Raw genomic sequence first — 26,399 nt, 5'->3', positions numbered from 1 at the left:
GGGGGGGGGGAGGGAGTGCTGAATGACAACGGGGTCTCCTTGGGGGCAATGAAAAATGTTCTCAAAGTTGGTACAGGGGACGGTCGCGCGACACAGTCAATGTGCTAAATGTCACGGAACTGTACATTTAAAATAACCGACGTTAGGGTTAAGCGTCTGCCTTCGGCTCAGGTCATGATCTCAGGGTCCTGGGATCGAGCTCCGTGTCAGGCTCCCCGCTCAGCGGGGATCCTGCTTCTCCCTCCCTCTCTGCCTCTCCCCCTGCTCGTGCTCACTCTCTCTCTCTCAAATAAATAAATAGAATCTTTAAAAAATGTGACTATATTAGGTAAATTTTATCCCAACTAAAAAACATTCGAAGTGTGGAAAAATACATTAAAGTCTCTTAAAATATCAAATGCACTCCTGTATTACAAGAGAAAGTACACGCACAGCGACTGCTCATATTAAAACTAACCCAATTTAAAAATTAAATGAGCAGCAGCAGGCCCCCAGCTCTCCACAGAGAAAGTAATGGAAACAGCTCAACCCTTCCATGCAGTTCCTGGAGCAACCCCAATGCTTGATCTCCGTGGGAGGGATGAGCGCTGTGTCCCCGGGACAGAGGCCATTACTCCCACGGAGCAGAACCCACATGGGTGGTCGCATCCCCAGCAGGTGTGACCGGCTTGGCCACATCTCTGCTGTTTTCCCCAGGGCCGTCTGGCTTCCTTCCTCCAACCTCCGAAGAATCCCAAACCCAATGGCTAGGTCCCGGCATCATCAACGCATTTGCTGGGCTCTGGCCAGCTCTCTGCTCAGTTTCTGCACAGCTGTCCTGGACGAGGGTCCACTGGCATCTCCTGTCTCCCACTGAACACGTGAGGGAACAGTGAGTTTAAGAGACTTGCCCAGAAGGACTTGCCATGTGTAATGGGCACGAGCCAGATTGTGGAATCAGAAAGCTGTAGAACCAATTCCCAGCACTTCCACCTCCCAGCTCTGTGAACTTGGACAAATTATTTCTCCTTTTTGGTCCTCGATTTCTGCAGAAGTAGAATTGGAGACATCACAGGAGTAGCTAATACTTTTTAGGGCGTTGGCTATAAACCCAACACCCTTCTAAGTGCCCTGGCATCCAGTGACTCCTGCAAGACAGGAACCATTATGGGCCCCACCTTAGAGATGAGGAAACTAAGACCCAGAAAGTGTAAGGTCAACACAAAATCACGCACTAGTAATTGGCAGGACTGGGCTTTGAAGCCGACCCTCTGGATATGCATTGCATGCTCTAACCAGCCCCTTCCAGCAGAACGTTCTGCAATGACACGCGTGACAGGTCCATCTCCGCGCTGTCCAACATGGCAGTCACATGTGGGGCCGAACGCTTGAAAGGACACCAATGCAAGAGGGGAAACGGACTTTTATTTCACTTAAACTCGTTTAGATAGCTCCGCGGCTAGTGGCTACCACCTTGGACGACACTGCTCCACACCACTAAACGCCCTCTCAGCCTCGTCACACTCTCTGCCTGCTGGGCGCTGAGAGCCTGAAGACAGAGCCGCGGAAGCAAGCCGTCCTCTCTGCACAAAGGAGTCCAGCTTGCGGGTGCACCACGGCTAGCTCTCAAGAGTTTACATTCTAGCGTGGGAAGGTATGATAGTATGACTTCAGCGACTGCTCATCGCTGCGCAGAAGGTAAACGAGAGAGGGTCGTGTGGCAGAGTGAGGGCGTTGGGATGATGCTGTAGGCTGGGGCTGTCCGCGAAGACCTCGCCAACGTGGTGTCCCGGGTTCGGTCTGAATGGGTGGTGATCTGGGGCGGGAGTGTATTGGATACAGTTTGTGCAAAGCCCCCGACACAGAAAAGACTGGGAAGAATTTGAAGGACAGACAGACGTGGAAGCCCGCACTTTTCCATTAGCCTCTAATGTCTCTTCTGCAGGATGCTACGTCCAAATGATGCATTTTAGAAAAATTCGCCCGCAGCAAATCAGAAAGGGCAACATTCCTTATGGTATCGCTTGTTTCTGCAAACCACAAATGAGCTAAATCAAGAGCCAAAGCCCAGTGGGAAATGTTCTAAAGATTTTTGTTTACTTATATTTGTTTGCTTAACTGCTGATGAAGTGGCTTAATTTTTTTACAGATCTATGAGTTTTTGAGGCTGTATTTGACAACGTTCTTCCAGCTGATCAATGATCTCAATCAAATGGAGCCGTTCACTGAGTGAGGGTCACAGGATGAGCTCCTTGAACAACCAGCAACAAGACCACCAAACAGACGTGTCTGTGCCTCCCCAGCAGGTGGGAGGACACAGGATTCGTAAAAACTTTAAAAAGCCCTAAAACACCATTTTATGATGTTTATTAATATTTATATTTATTTATGATATTTTGTGACCCGAAGTCACTGAACCACTAGGTGGGGGAGGCAGGATTTGAACCCGCACTCAACTCTCAGATCAACAGCTTAACACACTCCCAAATCCCAAACATGAAAATCCTTACAAAGATGTGTTTAGCCCCTCAAGCGCATGAGTTTCCAGGCACCAGGATTTTGAATGTGTATCCTTTCATGCATTTCACATGTTCTTCTCGCAGACGGGAAAGACAGAGGGTAAATTCGAGGCAGGACAGAGGAGAGGCCCGTGATAACCAGAGACCAGATCTGAAGAGGAAGGAGGATGTTGGGGGGACTGTGCAGATGAAGACCCCAGGGGAACCGTCTGAGGACAGAGCAGGGAGAGGGTGGGGCTGGCAATGCAGGCTGGGAAGACCTGACGCTGCTCCAGTGACCTGTGACTCAGTCACGTGTCACCCCAAACTCAGTGACTCAAAACAACAACAGTTATTTGAGTATCTGTCATGGTTTTTGAGGGTCAGGAATTCAGGGAGGATCCCCCAGGGGGTTCTGGCTCGGGGTCTCTCACATGATGACTGCAGCAGCTGGGGCTGGCCTCCACCTGTCTCTCTGTGCTGTGTGCACGTGGCATGGGCTGGATGGGGCTTCCTCACAACATGGCGGCCTCAGGACAATGGGACAGCTGAGGCCGGCTTGGGCCTTCAATACAAGTAAGGAAGACGATGTGTTGTCCTTGCTGCCACATCGTGTTGGAAGCCATCGCCTGCCTGCCAGACGCAAGAAGAAGGAGCTGAGATCCGCCTCTGCACCAGGAACTGGCAAGCATAGAGCGAACGAGATGGGACAGAGTGCCATGACCGTCCCCGACAACCAAAGCGGGTGTGTTTGTGTGTCTGTCACCACTCGACTGACGGTGAGGTCTTCACGGGCAGGAACTATCTGATTCCTGTCAGTCTCCCCTCTGTCCACATGGGTCTAGAACATGGTGGGTAGGTGCTCATATGAGTTGAAGGCTATCTAGGTGGCCCAAAGGGGTCTTGTGGAGAGGGTGGGGTTGGCCTGCCCTGAGACTGCACCCCTGTAATGCCCTAGGGATGGCACCAAGGGGCAGGTGGGGACAAAGTTCTGGAAGCCTGCCAGAGGCTTGCAGAGTCTCCAAGCCCCGTGACCGGGAAGATCGGGCCATGGCAGTAAGGAAGACACCAGGATGGAAGGAGGCCTGCTTGCTCACCAGGTGAGGACGGTGGGCGTCTAATTGCTGCACGCCAGCGATCTGCTTAGTATGGAAGGCACTCTGCAGCCCACATCCCAGAAGCAAGTGTTCCATGTCCTCCCCGTAACTTCTCCTGAGAACATGGAGATCAGCCCTTGGTTCATCTCCAGTGCCCCTGAGGAGTCACCTGCTTCCAGGAATGTCCCACACAACTGTTCCATGTTCTGCAAGCACGGCGTCCGTCCTGACTCAGGCCACCCCCTCAATTCCCCTGGTCCCCGCTTCTCCTCCCCCTTAGTCCTTCCTCTGATACCTGAGCCCATACAAGGAGATCCCCCCACACTCTGAGTTATTGGGGCTCATTAACCCCTCCCGAGATGACGGCCGAGTCTGGGGTGCACTCCCGGGCCCTACACCCAGGTATCGCGCGGACCCCAAGTCCCTCCCTGGACACTGTGCAGACCTCACTGACCGCTAACGATGAACAATGAGCATTTCACTTCCCCATTCAGACCAGTGCTCATCTTGTGTTTCCTTTCGGGAGGAACCCCCGCAAAGCAACCGGTTTGCTTTTCTCTACCACCTGCTACGGACGGGCCATCACGACACCTGCTTACATACACAGTTCATATATACACACATATATAGGTGCAAGTGCATATGCACACGCATGTGTGTATGATGGACGTATGTATCTATCAACACGTCTATTATACACACACACGCAGAGGAAACATATCAGAAGGATACACTCTACATATTAAAACTGCTTGTCTCTACGTGGTGGGATCACGGGCGGCTTATTCTCCGTTACTCTTTCTCTATTTTTCTAAGGTAGCCAATAAACATACGCATATTATCCTCATCAGAAGCCAATGATTTTAAATAAGCAATTGAAAGAAAACAGGCCACCCTGGGGGCTGGCAATCGACAATGTTTTCCAGACCTTCAGAATGAACTTTCTGACGCCAGGTTAGCACCACAACGGGCAGACAGTGAGCCTCGTGCTCTGGGGCTCATTAAACCCGCCCTAACAACCCTCACAGGGACCCTGAGAGCCAGGAAAGTGCGTTCTTCCTCTCTCCTGCCCGCTGAGTCATTAAGATCCCTCACTCAGCCCATCCCGGGGCTGGCAGCAAAAACAGCTTCATTTGGGGGGGGGGCCTGGAGGGCGGCGTGGAGATGCCAAAGAGAAAACCCCTTGGGCCACAGGCAAGCGAGCTTTGGGAATAAATCCATTTGAACGCATTGGGGGAATTAAAACTTTGAAATAGCAAGAGGAAAGTTAGGCAGTTCGCACCTGGGAACGCTGAGGCTGTTCTCTGTTTCTCTCCGTTTGCCGAGGACGGGAGCTGCCGGGGGGTTTCTTATTCTCCGTGGCCGGAGGGCAAAGCTTTCTCGCCGCCTTCAAGTCAGCTTCCCCCTCCCCGACCCCCACCCCAGGTTCCCAGCTGGATCTGGGCCACACTCAGGCTCTACTTTGAGACACAGATTTGCACATTTTTTCACTACACAGTCACCGAAAGCTTTTAAACTAAAATAAAAGGATCTTTACTGCTTCCAAAGGTCGCAGCTTTAAAAAAGCGGAGAAAGCTCAGGCCTCCCTGCTCATTCCCCGTGCCATTCCCTCCTCACCGCACCCCGTTTGCAGTCCGTCTAGTCTCGCGCGCGCATCCGTGGATTTGCACACCTGTGTTACACCCCTGCACGCACCTGTATCGAATATGCAAATGTGGGACACACCACGTCTACGTGAAGGAACCTGGGTTTTTTTCTCAAAGATGTAAACTAACCTGCCGATGCAAAGCAGACTAATGGCCACGTGGGCCGGGGGCGGGGGTGGGGGCGGGGGGGGGGCGAGGGCGAGGGGAGAGACCTTACAGGCTCGGGCGGCGACTTGTGGGGAGGAGGGAAATTGTGTTCCTGGTTGCGATATGGCTTCATGGGTCTATGCAGACATCAAAACACAGTAAATCATAAACCAGTAATATGTGCACTTTATTGTACCTCAATTATACCTAAATAAAGTTGTTAAAAAAAATACACAGATATATAGGGAGGGAGAGGGAGAGAGACACTTAAGCAGGCTGTGCGCACAGCTGATCTCACAACCCTGAGCCAAAATCAAGAGTCGGATGCTTAACTGACTTAGCCACCCAATCCCCCCCAAAATATATATTTTTGAAGATTTTTAAAATTTATTTGAGAGAGAGTGAGAGCATGAACAGGGGAGGAGCAGAGGGAGAGGGACAAGCAGTCTCCATGCTGAGCACAGAGCTTTATGTGGGGCTGGATCCCACAACCCCGAGATTATGACCTGAGCTGAAATGAAGAGTCAGATGCTTGGGACACCTGGGTGGCTAAGTCGGTTAAGCATCTGTCTTTGGCTCAGGTCATGATCTCAGGGTCCTGGAATCTGGCCCCACATAGGCTCCTTGCTCAGAGGGGAGCCTGCTTCTCCGTCTCCCTCCTCCCCCCCCCCATGTGTGTGGGTGTGCGCTATCTCTCTCTCAAATAGATAAAATCTTTTAAAAAATTCTTTCTGACATTAGGAGAAATAAGATAATAGCTTAGCAGTTTATCCTAGAATATGTTACAATTAAAAGTAAGTAAAATGAAGATAATTTTGGTCTCATAAAATTCATGAATAAATAAAACAGGTTATAATCTAATTAGAAGATTATTATTAGTAATCACAATTTTATCTCTGTGTCATACATTGGGGTTAATAAAAAGCAATTTGTATAACAAAGTATTTCACGATGAGAATTTTTTTCTTTGAATTTTTATTTACATTCCAGTTAGTTAACACACAGTGTAGTATTGGTTTCAGGAGTAGAATTTAGCGATTCATCACCTCCATACAACAATCAGGGCTCTTCCCAGGCGCCATCCTTCATGCCCATCCCCCATCCAGCCCATCCTCCACCCACCTCCCTCCACCATCACCATGAAATTAAATACACAATTCTAGTAAGGGAAAACAACTGCAGACCCCGTGAACTATACCCTACGAAGGCTCAAATTTAGCCCCACAATAGCAGCAGAAAGATTTGTTTTTTAAGACATCCTCATTCGTTGGTGATCCGAAGAACATTTCCCTGTTGAAGCCCTGGTGATTTTAAATGTTGGTACGGGAGCCGCGAGCTCCACCTGTTAGACGGTCTCTGCTGCCACCTCCTGGTCATTGTCATAAAAAGCATACAAATTGGTCCTAAAATCAATTTTATATTTTAAAACGTTCAAAATAAGAAGAACCGAGATGTGTTGGATACCGGTGTCACGGGCTGGGACCAGGCACCTTGCACCATGAAAATTCTGAACCAACCCGCAAAGGGACGCTGCCGCCTGGCTTTTCCCGATTCTTACCCACTCCTCAGACCTCGGACCCCCTCGAGGAAGAAATGTTTTTCTTTAATGTCAATGGACAGAAGATAATCTCTCATCAGGAGATCTCACTTTGCTAACCTTCCAACATTTAAAGATGGTTGCTTCAATCGGTAGGAGAAGAAAGGCAAGAAGGGGGGGGTAAACAGAAGGGGGATGAACCACGAGAGACTGTGGACTCTGGGAAACAAACTGAGGGCTTCAGAGGGGAGGAGGGTGAGGGACGGGCTAGGCATTTTTTTTTTAAGATTTTATTTATTTATTTGACAGAGATAGAGACAGCCAGCGAGAGAGGGAACACAAGCAGTGGGAGTGGGAGAGGAAGAAGCAGGCTCCCAGCGGAACCTGATGTGGGGCTCGATCCCATAACGCCGGGATCACGCCCTGAGCCGAAGGCAGACGCTTAACCACTGTGCCACCCAGGCGCCCACGGGGATGAGTATTAAGGAGGGCACGTATTGCATGGAGCACTGTGTGTTATATGCAAACAATGAATCATGGAACACTGCATCAAAAACTGGGGATGTACTGTATGGTGACTAACATAACATAATAAAAAATTATTATAAAAAATAAATAAAGCTGGTTGCTTCAGTCCTTAATGTCATAACCCCCACCCCCAGCCAGTTTGTGTCTTGCCAACATGCCGATGGGTGGAGGCAACCTTACCATGTCCACTGGTGGACATAGATTGCCACTGAGAAGTCCTTCTGGAATCTTCCTGTTGGTTCCAGGACTTATTTGGTGCCCAGGATTCTCTCGTGAGGCCTCCTATGATCCCATGGCCGTGAAAGCACCATGCTGCCTTTCCTACTTGAGACCTTGCAACCTTTCTGAGGGAACTGTGTTCTTCGGATGGCATTTCTCTCCCAATCCCTTTCTCGCCCCCTGACTCTCTTCCATTCTGATTTCTCATCTCGAGTCCCCTCTTCACTATCCAGAAGGACCCTCTTTTATTTGGAGCACAGGGAAGTCTGGTAGTGCAAATGGGATTTCGAAGAAATGTTGTGTGTATTCTATTACCCGAAGCTATTGTCTAAGCTTGTCTGGTTTGAAAGGTCAGCAGGACTTGGAAAAATGTTTTATTTCCACTCGATACATGCTTCCCCTGAGGCAGTGAGCACCTGCCTGACCGAGGATGGGGAGGAGGGGGACGGATTCAGGTTTCCATTTATACATTAGTGTCTGAAAATTCCATCCCCCTATCTTATGTACAATGTGATCCTATTTTTGTAAAAGAAAACGAGAGAGAGAGTGATGGGTAGAGAAAAGGATATAAGAAACAGGATGACGGCATTGTGACATATTCACGTGCCACGAATAGAAGATCAGGCAGTAATAAAATATGGGTAAGCTCCTGTTATACTTAAAAACGTGGCTGTATTTTAGCAACAAAGTTGAATGAAAAAAAAGCAAATCCAAGAAGACTAGCTTCGGTATGTTATTTTTCTGTTTAAAAAAAAGCGAAACTAGGGCACCTGGGTGGCTCAGTTGTTAAGCATCTGCCTTCAGCTCAGGCTGTGATCTCAGGATCTGGGGGTGCTGGGATAGAGCCCCGCATCGGGGAGTCAGCTTCTCCGCCCCTCCCCCCACTCATGGTCTCTCTCGCTCTCAAATAAATAAATAAAATCTTTTAAAAAGTTCTTTCTGACATTAGGAGAAATAAGATAATAGCTTAGAGTTTATCCTAGAATGTGTTACAATTAAACGCATGTAAAATGAAAATAATTTCAGTCTCATAAAATGCATAAATAAATAAAACAACTAATCTAATTAGAAGATCATTGTTAGTAATCACAATTTTATCTCCGTGTCATACCTTGGGGTTAATAAAAAGCAATTTGTGTAACAAAGTATTTCATGATGAGATTTTTTTTTCTTCGAATTTTTATTTAAATTCCAGTTAGTTAACATACAGTGTAGTACTGGTTTCAGGAGTAGAATTTAGCGATTCATCACCTCCATACAACAATCAGGGCTCTTCCCAGGCGCCATCCTTCATGCCCATCCCCCATCCAGCCCATCCTCCACCCACCTCCCTCCACCATCACCATGAAATTAAATACACAATTCTAGTAAGGGAAAACAACTGCAGACCCCGTGAACTATACCCTACGAAGGCTCAAATTTAGCCCCACACTAGCAGCAGAAAGATTTCTTTTTAAAGACATACTGATTCCTTGGTGATCCGAAGAACATTTCCCTGTTGAAGCCCTAGTGATTTTAAATGTTGGTACGGGAGCCGCGAGCTCCACCTGTTAGACGGTCTCTGCTGCCACCTCCTGGTCATTGTCATAACAAGCACACAAATTGGCCCTAAAATCAACAATGACAATTTTATATTTTAAAACGTTCAAAATAAGAAGAACCGAGATGTGTTGGATACCGGTGTCACCGGCAGGGACCAGGCACCTTGCACCGTGAAGATCCTGAACCAACCCGCAAAGGGACGCTGCCGCCCGGCTTTTCCCGATTCTTACCCACTCCTCAGACCTTGGACCCCTTCAAGGAAGAAATGTTTTTCTTTAATGTCAATGGACACAAGATAATCTGTCATCAGGAGATCTCACTCTGTTAACTTTCCAACATTTAAAGATGGTTGCTTCAGTCCTTAATGTCATAACCCCCCCCAGCGAGTTTGTGTCTTGCCAACTAGCTTCGATATGTTATTCTTCCATTAAAAAAAAAAAAAAGCAAAACTGATATATTCTTAGGCAGGCACACATCTTTAATAAAATTATTTTGTAAAGTAATGATGAGCTAGGATTTGTGATGGTGGTTTCCTCAGGTGAAGAAGCTGAGAGACGTGTTCTCAGGGGAGCCTCTACGTAGATGTGTGTTATTGTCAATATTCTGTTTCTCAGAGACGATAGAGTTTTTGTTTTTGTTTTTGTTTTGGATACTTTTTTTTTTTTTACAAAAGTAGTTTAACAAATAAGTATAAATTAAAGAGAAACATAACTGGACCAATTTATAATAGTGTCAATATAATTCTGCGACTTCAAATAAAATTTAATTATTAAAAGGAAAGAAATACAGCATGTTAACAATTAATATATCTGCATATTGGAAGTATGCTTTTTAAAAAATTTTTTTTATCGTCCCCGTATTTTATACTTACCCCATCGTGAATGTGTACATCTTAATAAAATTAAAACATTTTTTTCATGCTAACACCTTTAATTTTTTTTAACGTGTAACAAAGGCATGCGCTATTTAGAAATCTGGGAGAAAAGGGGATGTGCAGCAGAGAGGGAGGGGGAGAGGCCAGTGAGAGAAGAGGAAGCCAAGGGAGCGCCGGGTTTTGGGAGGGTGGGATGCAGGGTTTGACTTCGAGGATTGAGGAGTGACTTTACTGACAAGACCCAAATCACTGAGTCTGATAAGAGCTCTTTCAGCCGAGAGCTGTGGGAAGAAGGCCCGAGTGGACGGGCTGAGAGGAGAACAGGGGGAACAAGGAAAAACACGTCTGTCTCCACACCTGTGTTCTCCGTTCTGTCCCCTCTAGATGTTGAAGTATATTGGCTTCGTGCATTTTTTAATAGACTGGACGAAGGATACAGGAGCTCTCCCTGTACTGTTTTTGCAATTTCCTGTGAATCTATAGTTATTTCAAAAACAACTCCAAACTCCCCAGGTGACTGCCAGTCTAAGACCCAATAATGAAAGGCAGGAGTTAGAAACTCTTAGAATACATTAGAATCCCCCTGTCCATGGAGTGCAGGACCCCACCCCAGGCTTCTGACTCCGTAGGTTTGGGCCTGATATTTAGTTCCTAGCACGGATCACAGTTGTGTGGACGCAGCTGGCGGAGACCCACCCCCAGAGGGTAGGAATGCTTGACCGAACTGGACCCACTCACCCTCCTCCCGAATCCTAACCGTACCCTGGAGGCATGGAGAGCTCAGCGGGGGCGGGAGAAGCCGAACTCTCCGAACACACAGCAACGTTCGTCCTTTTCGTGTCAGCCACACATTAGGATTACCCGGGGAGCCTTGAAAACCCCCAAACCCGGGCCACACCCCAGACCAGCCAAATCCTTCTCTCCGGGTGTGGCCCCACAGGCCGGAGGTTTTTAACTCTCCAGATGGTTCCAACGTGCAGCCAGACCGGAAAACGGGGCTGTAAAGAGACTTCGGGCGACGTGAATTGATGAGAGTCCGTGATGGGGATACACGAGCAGCTTGCGTCATGGACACGTTTTCTAGGGCTGGTGAAGGAAGTCAGACTGAATGGCCGGGACGGAGACCCACGTCCCCTCAGCTCCAGGACCGCCCAGAGCCTGACGTCTGCGTGAAAAGCCAGTGCACACAGGCACCGGGTTACACACGGGGAGCCTGCCCCGGGCAAGGACCTTAAACCCTCCTCAGAGACAGGACTTTCGTCAACGGGCCGCCCCTGTGGGGAGGGACGGACTCAGCTCGCAAGGTTGCTGGGCCCGACCTGCCAGCTGCGCCCGCGTGTCTCGCAATTTCCCGAGACCGGAAACATCCGGATCGCTTGGGAATTTCTTAGAAGTGCGGATTCTCCGGCCCGACCAGGGAGCCCCTAAATCAGAACCCGCATGGGGGCCCCTCCACCCGCGGTTTAACGAGCCTCCGGGGACGCCCGTGTCGCCAAATGGAGGTGACCTGGTAAGGAGCCGCTCTGGGTGTCTCTGGGCAGCGTGGGCAAGTACAGGTCACCAAATGCAGCGAAGTACTCAGGATGCAGGTGACAGAGAGGAATAGGCGGCACACGAAGGATTTTTAGGCCGTGAAACTACTGCGCGTGAGACCGAGACCGTGGGTGCACGACGTGCGTCGGTCTCAACCCAGGGAAGGCACCAGAGTGACCGCGAACTCGGGGCTTTGGGGGACAATAGCATCAGCGTAGGCTCATCACTTGTAGCAAATGTGCTCGGTTTTGTTGGGAATCTAAACCTTCTCTAAAAAATGTCTTTTTAAAAAAAGTTGTGGGCGCCTGGGTGGCTCAGTCGGTGAAGCGTCTGCCTTCGGCTCAGGTCCTGATCCCACGGTCCTGCTCCGCGGGGAGCCTGCTTCTCCTCCTTCTCCCTCCGCCCCTCCCCCTCACTCGTGGGTGGGCGCTCTCTCTCAAATAAATAAAGTCTTTAAAAAAAAAATAAAAATACATTGCTCAGTGATATTTGATGAATAATTCAGGATGTGTTTGTACTTCAAACGTGTTCATCTGAAATTCAAATGTCACTGGGTATCTCCTGTTTATGTAATCTGGCTGCCCTCCTTGGATCAGCCTATTTTACAAGGAAATAAAGGATAACAGGGAGACAATCCGCAGCCACAATTTTATAAGGAAATACTGAAAATGAGACTTGCCTACATGGCAAGAATAGCAACATAAACCAAAAAGCTTACGAGGGAACAACGGGACGTAATCAAACAGAAAATGAACACCAATAGGGAAGATGTCATCCCAAGAGCCTCACAATTAACCTTTACGGGACATCTGTTGTGTTCCAGAAACCTCCTAAGTGCTCAAGATGTCCCGTGGCGTTTTTGTAAAATCGGTGACAGATCACCATTAACTTCCTTCTTGGGGCAGAAGGGCCTCGGACCTGATCGCGGAATCATCAGGCACTCACTTTGAATGTGTTTTCTGGTGGCGTTTAAAAGTTCCCAGCTGACGAAAGCTGCTGTTACACTCTAGACACGTGTAGGGCCTTAACCCCGAGTGCGTGCGTCGGTGGACGTTGAGGTTGCCTTTGTGGCTGAAAGCTCTCCCGCAGTCTTCACACGGGTAAGGCTTCTCCTTGGTGTGGACCCTCCGGTGACTCCGCAGGGTGGAGTCGTGGGTGAACGTCTTGGGGCAGAGCTCGCAGGAGTAGGGCTTCTCGCCTGTGTGGATTCGCTGGTGGACTTGGAGGTCTGAAGGCTGCAGGAAAGCCCCAGAACAGGCCTCGCATTTGAAAGGCCTCTCTCCCGTGTGTGTCCTCCAGTGAATGTAAAACTGAGATTTATAACGAAATCCTTTCTTGCATATGCTGCACACGGTTGGTGTCTGTCCTGGGGCTTCTTTCCCAACAGGACGGACTGAATTGGATGCAGGTTGAGCTGAGAATTCTCCTTTGTCCAAATACGGGCTCCCTTCTTCAGAAATGGAGGTGTTGTCCAGTTTTCTCCTTTTGGGATTTCTTGGACTCTTCTTCTGAGAATCTGTTCTGTTCCCACTACAAGTGGAAATCTGCCTCTCTGAAACGTGGGCGGAAGGTGTGTCGACATCCACGTTCCTAATACCGGTTGCTTCTTGGAGATTCTTCCCACCCTTCGCCCTCATGGAATCTGTCCAAAGAACGGTTAGCACACAACACTTGAGAAAGAGCATTTTCAGTGACACCAGCCTCGTCTGAACCGAACACTGCTGTGGGCTGAGAACCTCCCATCAACCAACAAACCTGGGGATTGTACGTAGGACACTGGAAAGTCAGTGACGGAGAAGGCTTGACATTTCAGAGCTCTCTCCCCCCAGGAGATGTCAATGCTCGATCCCCAGCCCCCTCCCAGCGTAGGAAGAGCCACTAACTCCGCTGAATTCCCCGTTTCCGTGCTCACCAGGACCTTCTAGAAGCTGAGGCTCTTGGGATTTCAGTATTGCCGTCTCTTCCGGATCTTCCATCAGATTCTTCTTCAAGTTCTCCTTGGGGCTCAGACCCTCCTGCACACCTCTCCCAGGAACGGTCTCCAGCAGGAGAACGTTCTGTCCCTGACAATGGACAGGCAAGTGCGTTACCAACGTGTCGAACTTGGGGCGTGGGAAGCTCTCGTCTCTGCTTTCCGCGTCCTGCCCATCTCCCTAATCTGAGACCCCGACTTTCTCAATCATACCGTGTTGTGATGTGCCCAGACTTCCTTTGGGCCACTCATCACTCCCCGTCGTCAGTCAGTACCCACCGAACCTTTAAATCACGTCCACCCACCGTTTACGCTTGATTCCCCAGCGACTCGGGAAGCAGGGTGGCTCTAGGTCCCCGGGTCCCTGCTCAGCACTACCGACATTTTGGCTGGATGCTTCCCTGCTGCGGGGCCGTCCCGTGCGTCGTGGGATGACTGACCTGGTTTCCAGCCACTGCACGTCAAGTCACCCTCCAACCCCACCTCCATTCTGACAACCACAAATGTCTCCGGACATTTGCAAATGTCTTCCAGAGGCAAAATGACCCCAGGTGAGAACCACTCCCTTAATGTAAGGTACTGACGCTATTCCCAGATGTGTCCTTTGTCCGACTGTCATTTCATGGAATGTGTGAGGAAATCGGCTATGGAAAAATCAGCCCTCGGTTCGTTAGCCTGTAGCAAACTACCTAGCACTTCATTGAGACGCTTTCTTTCTCCCCAGAGGCTCAGAAATGTCTACGGGCTTGATGCATCCATGGGAATCCCCGGGGTAAAGGGGTCCGGTTCTGTACTCTGATGCTATCCCAACTACTCCGGCAGCCACAGCCACCACGTCTTCTCGTACCTTCTGCCACCGCTCCCTAGAGATGGGGGAGGGCGTCCCACTCACCGGCCCCCTCGATGGCTCACTGACTCCTGGCAAATTCTGCAGCTCTCCGCTGACCTTCTGGCTGCCCTCTGGACGTGTCTCACTCACAGGCAATCGGGGCTTCTTGGACAAGTCCGTCACCAGGTCCGTGTCACTGACCTTAGCTTCGGCCATCTGAGCATCTGAAGTTTGCACAAGAAATTCCTGTCCTTGTAAGGTGACTATGGTCTGGGGGGGCAAGAGTCAAGCAAGATCAGACTCAGAGAGCCAGAACATAGCTCCCTGTATGAAGCTACCACACGCCCACACTCTGTTGGCATTACTTGTTTAAAATGGCAACCTCCCAAGTTGTGACGACGAGAAACGTCTCCGGAGTCAGATGCAGCCTAGGGGTGAAGGTGGACTTAGCCCACCCTCTTGGGCTGGACGACCACCGGCCTAGCCACGATATCTAATCAACCACAACACCTCGCCTCCCCGTTTCCCCCAGCGCCTCGGCTAGGACTCAGCCCTCAAACCGCCGTCCTAAAGCCAGCCTCGCCCCTCCTGACCCCGCACGGGACGCGTGGCGCGCTGAGAAGTCCAACACCGCGCCCAAGCGACACTTCCCGCGTTTGGCTTACATCTCACTCAGCCCGCCTTCGGGATTCCTCGATCTATCCCAGAGTGACACGTTAGAGTTCCCAAGGCTATTCTCCCACAGTGTTGTCGAAGCTTATAATTCCCATTCTCGGCGGGAGAATCTCGTCACCTGCCGGGGCGCTCAGGGAAAGGACTGCCATGTTGGACCTGTGTCCTCTCCTGCCCGCTTACAGAACGACCTCCAGAGGAGCCGTCGCCCCATGACTGGTGCTGCCCCAGGTCCCATCCCCTCCTAGATCCTTCTGACCCTTGCTTCCTCTACAAAGCATACAGGCGCACTCCCGCCACCACGACGGAAAAGGTCTTACCTGGTCGGAGAGTCTTACCTGCGAGCCATTTTGACGCCATCGGAGGGACATTTGGCAACCACCAGAGATTTCGTTTTGTTGACTTTCAGAACTGGGGGAGGTTGCCCTTGACATCAAGGATGCCACTAAACACTACGATGCCCAGGAAAGCCCCCAAGAATGGTCCATCCCAGGGTCACTGGTAGATCTGAGACCCTAATGGAGCCGAAAGCCTACCATCCCACTCCCCTTCTTTCCTCAGCATCATCCCGGGACTCTAGTTACCATGGCAACGTGTTCGGCGCGCCTCTCTGTAAATTGTAGCTGCCCTAGTCCAGTAGGACCGCCCTTGAGAGGGTCTCTGGCGAGGCCAAGAACTGTAATGTAATGGACTGGACTGGTTTCAGGCTCCTTTCTCCTGGAGCCTCTGGAATGTCCCTTACACAACTGTCCCCACGAGAGGTCGGGCAGGGGGAATGACGGTAAAGCGCGCAGACTCCTGAAACCCACCAGATGCTAGTCACCTCCCCTCTCCTCCCTGTCGTGGCAGCCAGAGATGTCCCTAGACGTTGCCAAGGGTCTCCTGAGGGGCACACCGTCTCCCACACGAAAGCCACCGACCCTGTGTCCTTCCCAGTCCAGGGGCACCGTGCAGCCCCCGCACCGGCTCCCCTTCCCCGTTCCCATCAGGGAGCCCTGCTCACCCATTTCCTGGGGGTCTGGTTGCCTCTCAGCAGGTCCCGCAAATCTTTGCAGCTCCGCACACCGCTTTCCTTGACTAGGACCTGGAGCTCCCGAGGCATGGAGATCATGAACTGCTCCATCACCAGCGTGTCCAGGATCTGCTCCTTGGTGTGGAGGTCCGGCCTCAGCCACAGGTAGCACAGCTCAGACAGCCTCCTCAGGTCCTCGAGGGGGTCCGACTTCTCCGAGCTGGTGAACGCCCTGAAGCTCACGTGCCATGTCTCACGGCTGCCGTCCTGCCCCCCAGCGAGGGCTCCCCGCGATGGCACAGACCGCGGCAGCTGTGACCCGGGGCCGCCTCGGGGTTTCTCCTGACCCCCTGGACATGTCTGGTCTGCAGCCATATTTACCGGAGAATTTTCCAGCATGACGCTGCAAACGCTCTGGAAGCTGGTGCCTAATTATGACCTCCCTAAAGGGATTTACTCTGGTTTTCCTCAGCAACTGGCCCGCTGTTTGTTCAGAAGTCTGGGGGGGGAAGGAATGAACCAGATTAGTTTAACTTCTTACCTCCCTCTCCCCTCCAAACCCTTTGCCCCAACACTAGACACCATCCCCAACTCGTCCTGTATTTAATACCGTGGAAAGTAACCCCCACTATTATTTTTCCAATGTCCACCTTTATAGTAAATGGTGGTTTAAATGTCTGAATGGCCCCCTGGATTCTGAGCTCTAAATGTATAGAGGTGGGCTCAATTTTCTCATCTGTAAGTTGGGACAATATCATCCTTTACTATAAATTAAATATAACTATGTGTAAAGCTCCTGAAATCCATTTTAACAATGTCAGTCTTCATAGCTTTCCATCAGGACAACATACCAGGCAAAACTGTATTAGCTAAAATTCTGCAGAATACAGAAAAATATTTACAACCTGAGAATTTCACGTGGTGTAGTAACATTGGAAATATTAATCTGAGACCGTCCCCCAACGCATTTCCTTGTTGATCCCAGGGTATTGCTTTGTTCCAGGAAGGGGAGGACTCCAGAGAATCCTAACAGGGTTAACAGATACTTTTACGGTGGTAAGATACACATAACACAACATTCACCATTTTAACTCTTAAAACGCACAACTTTGGGTCACTACTCACATTTGCAATGCTATGCAACCATTCAGCACTGTCTAGTTCCAGAATCTATTCACCCCCCTCAAAGGAAAACCTGTCCCCATGGAGCAGGCACTGCCCCTTCCCCCGCCCACCCCCAGCCCCTGGCAATCCATTAATCTGCTCTCGGTCTCTATGGGTTAAATACTTAATCTCATCCCAGAAAACGGATTTAAAATCCAGTGCTCTTAGAAATTTTCAAAGAAGCAAGATTTTAAGAGAAGAGCTTTCAGGAGGTTTTCAACCCAGCTTCCAAAGGCAAGAGCCACCCTGATACTCTGCAGATAACCATTTTGTTCCAAGAACAACAGCTATGTGGGGCGTCTGGGTGGCTCATTTGTTGGGCGATCGGGCTCCCTGCTCAGCCGGGGAGGCTGCTTCTCCCCCTCCCTCTGCCTGCTGCTCCCCCTGCTTCTGCTCTGTCAAATAAATGAATAAAATCTTTTTAAAAAATGCAACCCACACTTTCCTTCTAGTGAGAGATCAGGGGTCAACCTGAGGAAGGGATAGAAGACTGGGGGTACTTGGCAGGCCACTGAGAGCCATGTGGCACCCGGGTAGAGAAAGGGGCTTTAATCCTGGCTGGGCTAATAGGTTGATAAAAAGGTCCTTATTTAAAGGTCTGATTTTTACCCTGCGGATAGCAAAAACCCAGCGATGTGTTTTTAAGCAACAGTATGGCAAGTTTAGAAATCTCAGGGGAAGCACGTGCCACACAGAGTTCAAAGCGAACACGTTTGCCTAAAATCTGTCGACTTTTGTCCTATTCCAGTTATTGGGGAAGCCTGCTTCTGCTCAGTGTTGTTTTAGCTTTAATTCGCTGTTAGGCAAGTCAATCAGCTCTTGGGCGGCCATAACCCTTCTCCATGACATGGGGACGATAAATCTGCCTCTTACATTGTCTGAGGATAAAATAAGAGGGTGCCGAGGGCATGTCCGGCACATCTTCACCCAGTGGAGTGACCAGCATTTAGAGCTGAGATTCTCAACTAAGGGTCACTTGCCCTACTCCCCTGGCACCTCGGGACCCTGTGCAGCGTCTGAAGACATTTTTGGTTGTCATAACCCCGGCATGGGAGAGGCGGGTGGGGGGGATACCGCTAAACATCCTGCAAGGCACAGGACAGCCCCCCAACTCCCCTCCCCCAAACAAAACAACAAAAAAATTATCTGGCCAAAAATACCATCTGAGATTGAAAAACCCTGGTTCCAAGTACAAACCACACATACCACACCACGATGATTCACAGTTAATAATAGGGTATGGGAAGATCCTTGCTTTCACAAGACCTGGGAGATAATGCGTAGTGAATATAGACCCAAATCCTCCTGGTACCAACCTCCATCCGACCCAGGTTCCAAGCACCCTTCGCCGTCCCCACCCGTAACTTACCTCGTTCTCGTCTTCACGCCTCCAGCCTCCTTGCCTCTGAGACGGGCTCTCCAACAGCCTTGAGCCGAAACACACAGCTCTGTTTATATACAGTTAGAGAAACCCCAGACTTCCTGTTACCTCATCAGTCCAAGGATTAGTTTAAGGCCATGGAATGAACCATTTAAGATGGTGGCGTGGATTGCATTTCCCACTGAAACTCCATCACGAGAAAAAAAACCAATTATTAAAATAAGTCTACTTGGGAACAATATTGGTTTTCCTGGTCTACTGAATTATTTGTCATGTGCCTGAAGTGTTCAAAGGAGTCAGGGAACGTAGGGCTGCAAGTTTTAAGCACTTTGGGTCAAGATTTTATTTAAAATGAGCTGACAAGGCAAAGCGTGAGAAGAACATATTTAGAAAACCTGAGGTTGCCTCCAAGTAGAGAAAAGTCCGACATCTATCAAGTTCGCAGGCCGAGCTTTTCCTAAATGCCGAAGGCAAGTCTGACTCCTGAAGTCCAGAACGTGTGAAGAGTGGTATCAACCAGTGATGTAATCTAGTGCAGGGTCCCAGGGTGGCTCATTCGGCGGCGTATGCGACTGCTGATCTTGACGTTGTGAGTTCGAGCCCCATACTCGGTATAGAGATAACTTAAAAATAAAAAATAGAATCTTTGGAAAAAAATAATCGAGCTCAAGCAAAGCCCTAACATATTATCCAATCCAAGGTACTGAGAAATGAAAAGTTAATTATTGATACATAAGGAACACTGGTGACTTTTTAAAACTTATTTTTACTATTTTTCAATATTTGGGGATTAATACCTTAAAACTTTGCTCAAACTAGATGAAATCACTGATTTGATATTCATCAATTTACCCTTTTATAAAAGCAACGGAAAGCAAACAAAAGCTCGCAGACACGCTCTGCAAATTCCTTTTCTCCCTGGTGGGGACGGTGGTTTTGAGATACACGAGATTTCTCCGTGGACCTTCTTGTCCCCCTGAATTAGATCCCATAAATTCTGAAAAGCTATCATGGTGGGTCTGCATGTTACTGTGTGAATTTTAATCAAGGGTTGGGCGTGACTGGTTACAATTCTGGAAGCTCTCGGTGTCCATCAAATCATAATAAATCCACTCAGATAGTGAGCTTTCTTGTGTAACATTTCAGATGAACTGGAAGGCTCCCGGCTTTGGGTGATTCTGGCTTCAGTCCATGGGGGGCTGAAGGGAGTCTCTAAACCCTGCAAACGTCAGACTCCTTGAGAGCGGGATGGTGGTTTTCTGGCCACATAAACTCTTTCCTTTCATCCTGAGTCCAGTGCATGGGTGACTGGCCACCACATGGGATTCCGAATCTGACCACTCGTCCCTCACTGCTGCCTCTTCTAATCTCTCTGGAACCCAGACCTTTGCAGCCGCTTCCAGAATGGTGCCCCTCTGCCCTCCTGCCCTCGAGGGCTGTGCTCCCCACTGCCCCAGGCTGCGCAATGAGACCCCAGGCGCACATTTCACTCCCCCCTTCGGAACCGAAGCACGGTTTGCAGAGCACGTGGAGGAGAAGTCTTGCCCTTTCCCAGCACCCAGTGGCCTTCAGCATCTCGCCTGCAGACGCTCTCCCTTCCTCAGCCCCCTCCCCAGCTGCCTTGCAGCTGCCCGAGCAAGCCTGGCGCGCTTCTGCTCTGGGACCCACATGGTCTTGCTCCGCGGTCTGGAAGGCTCTGTCTGCCCTGTGCAGGCACGGCTGACCCTCGTGCTTGGTTCCAACGTTCTTCAGAGGCCTGTCCGGAATCAGCCAGCACCACACCCCCGGGCTCTGAGGCCTGAGCCGCGCCGTCTCAGCCTGGCTTTGGGCCCCACGATCGTCCGTTGTGAGGTTTGTGCCGTGCCTCCCAGGATGCCGAACGGCAGCCCTGCTCCGCCCACCCGACGCCAGGAGCCCCCCGCCTGGACAACCCGAATGTCCACACCCGTGCCCAATTGTCCCCTGGGGGGCGCACTTGCCCGTAGTTGAGAACCTTCATGAATCTGGTTTGTTTTGTTTTTTTATTTTATTTTATTTTATTTTTATTTTATTTTATTTTATTATTTTATTATTTTATTTTATTTTATTTTATTTTATTTATTTTATATTTTCAAGTAGGCTCCACACCCAGCACGGAACCGAACTCACGACCCTGAGATCAAGACCCGAGCTGAGATCGAGAATCGGCCGCCTAACCGACTGAGCCACCCAGGTGTCCCCCCCAGCTTTTTTATGCTTTGTTGATTTTTTGCATTAGCTGTGTCCTTATTGGGCCCCATGAGTTAGTATCCTTTAGGGTAGGATAATTTCTCAGTTCAGGGTAATTTTGTACCGCTTGAACAGTCAACAATGTCTAGGGCATGCTTGGCTGTCACAGCTGGGGAGAGGGTGCTCCTGCCGTCTTGTCCGTAGAGACCAGGACGCTGTTCCACACCCTGTCACGCGCAGGACGGCCCCACAGAAAGAAAGATCCCAACCAGAACGTCCGGAGCGCCGAGGCTGCGAAACCCCGGAACAGGGGTATTGGCTCCAGCTGATAAACCTGGCCAAGTCCAGGAAGCCAGAGGCTGACCTGTTCCAGCCCCAACGCCCTCGGGGACGGACTAATCCACGGTTAACGCTCCCTTCATTATAATCCTACCAAGGAAAACCTCAGATCGGGGCCTCCAAGTTAAACCCCCTTGGAAACCAGAGTGGAAGGAAGCACTCGCCACACCTGCGGTTCTCAGCCAGCGTTGACCAGAAACACCGAGAACAAACAAGACCGCCGCGGCTGGCCCCACCCTCGGATCATGGGGTCTGATTTACTTAGTTTAGGGTGGGGCTTCGACAGATTTTTTTTCTTAAGCACCCAGGAGATATGGAAGAGCATTTAGCCTTAAAAGGAAGAAAGTCCGACCACACCCACGACAGGGATGCTAAGTGAGATGATGCAGACCCGAGAGGACCGATGCTGTGACTCAAGACCGAAGCAGGACCGCGGTGCGGGGGCTGGGCCGGGGTCCTGGGAGTGGTCCTCTAATGCGGGCGGCGCTTCCGTTTTGCAAGATGGAAAGCGCTCTACAGATAGTGGTGATGGTTGCACAGTGTGAATGTCCTTCATGCCGCTTAACTGGACACTTACACACATTTTAGATGGTAAATTTCAGGGCCGCCTGGGTGGCTCAGTTGGTTAAGCATCTGACACTTGGTTTCGGCTCAGGTCCTGATCTCCGGGTCCATCCCAAGTCGGGCTCTGCACTCAGCTCGGGTCTGCTTCTCCCTCTCCCTCTGACCCTCCCTCTGCTGGCGTTCTCTCTCTCTCTCTCTAAAATAGATAAATAAATCTTAAAAAAAAAAAAAGATGGTAAATTGCATGTTACGTGTATTTGCCACAATTTAAAGGTTTTTTTAATTAAGTTTTTTTTTAAGATTTTATTTTTAAGTATTCTTTACGTCCAATGGGAGGCTCAAACTCACAACCCCGAGATCAAGAATCACATGCTTCACTGACTGAGCCAGCCAAGTGCCACCTAATTAAGTATTTTTAAGACACCAGTTTGGGAAACTTCATGAAGGAGGGACCATGGCCTTCCCCTTACTCACATGTGTCCCTCACCTGATCTCTGGGCCCAGGCAACTGTCTCTGCTCACTAGGACTCAGTCATTCATCATAAGGACACGTGGAAGGCTATAGGGACTTGCTCCCCTCCCCCACTCCCTGCAGGGGAGGTGTGGGGGCAGCTCCAGGGCTCTGGTCCAGCTTCCCCCTCACTCTGCATATAGACTCCGATGCCAAGACCAGTCCAGGGAGTGGCCTTTGGTGGCCTAGCCGTCCAGCCCGGGAGGGAGACTGCTGAGCTGTGCTGAGAGGTTGGGCAGAGCTGAGTCTTCTCTCTGGCATCAGCCCTTTCCTTCCCAAGCCCGAGGGCAGGAGTGAGGACTGATGTCTAGGGATGGGACTCTGACCCCACAACTGGTCTGGGGCAGTGAACAGCATCCTGGACAGTCAGGTACCGATGGCACTCTGGGAAGGAAGCTGTCCTGGGTTTCGATCATCAGCAAGTGAAAATTCCAGGTGCCCAGGTGAATGTGAATTTCGGAGAAGCCACAAACAATTTTTGGCAGAAGTATGTCCCATGCCACATTTGGGATATCCAAGTACATTCGGATTGAAGACGAACAATGGGGATTCTTCTAGTATGAGTATATTGCATGCGATATGAGCCCCATGTAGTCGACATTAGGACCAGCCCTCTGTGGGGCTCCAAGCCCCCACCAGGATGGGTAAAATTCCAGCACCCGGACAAGACCCCGACCCTTCCTCCTTCACCTCTGCGCTCTCAGACTGATCATCTGCCTTGGGGCCACAAGGACGCATCTCAAAATATCCTATTCCTATGTTTTTGTCTGTTTCCAAAAGAAAGCTAGTTGTCCCCCTCCCCACCCCCAGCCACGCCTCAGCCCCCAGGCCCCAGACATAGCCCAACACTGGATATCCCCTACTGCAATACCCCCGTTGCCTCCCAACTCCTGAAATGTCTCCTCCAAGGAGAGTTTGCCTCACCCCCAGCCTCCTCTGAGTGTCCTTCAGGCATTCACCCTCCCTCCCTGCAGGGCTGAGCTCCCACCTCTGACATTATTGTGATTGTAATTCTTGGCTGACGCCATGCTGGTGCTCCTGGCCCCATGACTCGCTCTCAACCCTCTGCCCCACACTCCATGAACCCATACCCGTGAGTCTGTCACCCCCAATAACGGCAGTGCCCTGCCCTCTTTAACCTCACTCCACTTCCTGTTCTCTCCCTGGTCTCTGAACATCATGGGGACCGGCAATCTATCGAATTCCCAGAGCTCTGTGCTTAGACCCCTTCTCTCCTCTATTCACCATCTGAGTACTGACAATGCTCCAAATCATATACCCATTCTGCACCCCTCCTCTGAGCTCCAGCTTCGCACGTCCAACTCCCATCCCCCACCCCAGCTGCATAACCAGTAAGCATCTCAGGCTTACCGTGTCCCACGTCGAGCTCCTGCTCTTCCTCCAAAACCTGCCGTGCACCCTTCCCATCACCCTCAAGGGCAGCTCCATCCCTCCATTTGCTTAGACCAGAAAGCAGGGATTCATCCTTGACTGCTTTCTCAAATCCCACCGCAAGTCCGCTGGGGAGTCCAAGCAGCTCTGCCTTGACACACACCCAGAACGTGACTGCTTCTGACCACCTTCCAGGATTACAGCATCCCAAGTGGTCTCTGCCCTCCCAAAGCTGCTCAGAGGCTCCTTGTCCTGGTCCCTGTGCCCCTGCTCTCAAAGCTTGTCCCCACCCTGCATCTGTCAACTCATTTGTCTGGTTTCTCCCTTTGTGAGACCCTCAAAGGCAGGGCCTGGGTCTTCTTTTGTCCCTGAGGCTTGATGCCGCCTCTGTCCTCCCACTCTGCTATTTAAAGTTGCTAAGGGCTTTAAATGAGATTTCTGATATTAGATCGCATACGGCCGGAGATCCGGGAACGTCAGAGTCCTGCGTGAGCTGTCCCCACCACGTGGTGTTGCTGAGAAAGAGGCAAATCCGAAGGACGACGGCAACTCCGTGTGACTGACTACCCACCGCCATCCATCTCCAGCAGTATTTAGTGTCTTAAGTGGGACGGTAGCCCCAGCTCCGGACGATGGTCCCCAGCCTCCCTGTGATGCGCATAGTCATGCATAGGTGTGTGAAGAAACACCACCTGTGCCTTTCAGACTTTTCTTTGGAAGAATCGGGTGTGGCCCCTCTGGCCTCCTTTCTCACAGAGGCGGGGAAGCATCCCTCTCGAACGGACTCAGAGATGAAGCTTCACGGCCAAAGGCAGCAGAGCCATCCTGCCAGCCCCACACTGCCTCCTTCTGGACCGTTCCGTGAGCGCATGAATAAATGTGTATCTTTGCACTACGGCATATTGGGGGCTCTTTGTTACAGCAGCTTGGCCTCAATGAATGTCCCAGATATTAAGGCCGGAGCCTTAATGCCTGACTACCATACAGGCACTGGGGCAGCTGCCCCAGCTGAACCCAGCCTCCTACCCACAGTCATCGAGGCACCAGACATGCGACCCCCAGATCAGTCCAAAAGCAAAAGGCATTAAAGGGGATAGAGGGAGGCATCTCGTAATGATAAAAAGATTCCTCCAGAAATTTATAAAACCTATAAACTTATATGATGACAAAACATAGCTTCAAAATATGTAAAAGTTTTAAAACGAAGGAACTAATGGACGGAGAGTAGGTCCGGTATCCGGGTACGAACAGCTGGCGGAAACCGGAAATGTGATTAGGCCTTCTCATGAGATAATCCGAGATCCACTGCCCCCAACAGGATATAGTCTCCCAACCGCACACCTGACACTCTGAGCCTCGACTTGGCCCCCGCCACGAATTCCCATGCTAACACGAGAAACCATGGATTATTTGAAAAGAAATGTTTTATTCTCTCCACTCTGCTCCAAGTACCTCTCCCCTTTTCCGGCTGGAGGGCGCTCGGCTGGGGTGGGGGAAGGAGGGAAGGCAAGCCTACTACTTGGCAGAATCTTTCTGAGTCAAGACTTCACAGACTCTCAGAGGCAAATGGGATGTTCACACCATATTAGTCAACAGCTCGTGTTACGATTGGGATGATTCCCAAAGAACACAGTTACTTCACACAGGCCACGGAAACACTCCCTCATTACCCCTCATCTCCTAAACGGCTCCAGAATTAATTCTTGAGTGTGTTAACAACGCTTTACACTTATTCCAAGGACAAATTGGGGAAACCTGAGGCCGTCTGGCGACTTCAAGAAAATTCTCCCAACACTCTGAACTTTCTGCATGAGATGTGGGGACTTAATTTCATGATCTCGGTCTCAGCGGAGGGAGCTAGACAGGGGCTCAGGAGGAGACAGAGCAGAGGTTTGGAGACGTCTAGGACCGCAGGGCATCTCCCTCCTTGGGGGCTTCCTCGCTGCGCTTGCCCAGATCTGTGGGAGAGAAGGAGGCGAATTTTGAAGGGCTAAGCTCACCGCCACCACCCAGACGGGTCCAGGCTGGGAATGAAACGGGGGAGGAAGACGGCTTGGTTCGTCACAATCCAGTGGCCCTCCCTGTCCTCTCTCCCTCTTTCCTTCTCACTCTAATCTTCCTTTCCTTGCATCTACCCACATATTGCCCTTTTCCACCCCACGCAACACGCGGTGGTGGTGGGTGTTTTCAAGAGCCAGAGGGCAGCCAAGGTTGGCGCGGGGCTCAGTGAACTAGGGAGGTGTGTCAGCTCCGACACCGGTGGATGTCCGACCAGTGCCTTCCAGATGGGCTGGCAGAGCTGGAGTGAAAGCATGGCGTTCGTTCCCAAAAACAGGCTTCAGGTTGAAGGAGATGGAACTGGGGTAAAGATCCAGCTGGAGGAGGGAAGGCAGGCGAAGACTCAGGTCATGGCTGAGTGGGAAGCCTGCCCTTGGAGAGTTTAATTCATGCCTTTCACAAGTATTTTCCAGCACGTACGATGCATCATCGCTTGTGCGTAAGCAGTGAGCGAGGCAGAGAGGGTCCCTGCACACGTGGAGCTTCGATTTTATTCGGAGAAGACAGAGAACAAGCAGCTAATACAGGGTGCAAAGAGGCACATACGGGCAAACATCACTAGGGAAATCAGACGGGATGACAAGAGGAACAGAGAAGTAGGTTTATGTCAGACAAATAGTCGGGGGGAGACGCTAAGGTGGAGGGGCTGGCTAAAATGATTTCTGGAGGACGTGAAGGATCTCGCCATGCAAAGGTC

General features: G+C 50.4%; 1 protein-coding gene and 1 long non-coding RNA gene across 2 annotated transcripts in view; both read right to left on the bottom strand.

Moving 5' to 3' along the window:
- The window catches only part of LOC121103464, a 10,466-nt gene extending 5,236 nt beyond the window's left edge, over window positions 1-5,230 (bottom strand). Inside the window, exon 1 of the long non-coding RNA XR_005835702.1 lies at window positions 4,857-5,230. This is a non-coding gene — a long non-coding RNA (uncharacterized LOC121103464). The remainder of the gene's footprint in view (window positions 1-4,856) is intronic.
- A 7,311-nt stretch (window positions 5,231-12,541) lies between these two features.
- LOC103680413 (zinc finger and SCAN domain-containing protein 5B-like) lies at window positions 12,542-16,460 on the bottom strand. Its single transcript, XM_008709949.1, has 4 exons — window positions 16,077-16,460; window positions 14,465-14,671; window positions 13,513-13,663; window positions 12,542-13,242 (listed from the first exon to the last, which is right to left on the bottom strand). The coding sequence occupies exons 1-4, from the start codon at window positions 16,458-16,460 to the stop codon at window positions 12,542-12,544; spliced, it is 1,443 nt and encodes a 480-aa protein (XP_008708171.1).
- Between the last annotated feature and the right edge of the window lie 9,939 nt (window positions 16,461-26,399).

Source organism: Ursus maritimus, unplaced genomic scaffold (assembly GCF_017311325.1).
Source record: "Ursus maritimus isolate PB19 unplaced genomic scaffold, ASM1731132v1 scaffold_19, whole genome shotgun sequence".
NCBI lineage: Eukaryota > Metazoa > Chordata > Mammalia > Carnivora > Ursidae > Ursus > Ursus maritimus.
This window is presented reverse-complemented; position numbering and strand designations above follow the sequence as displayed.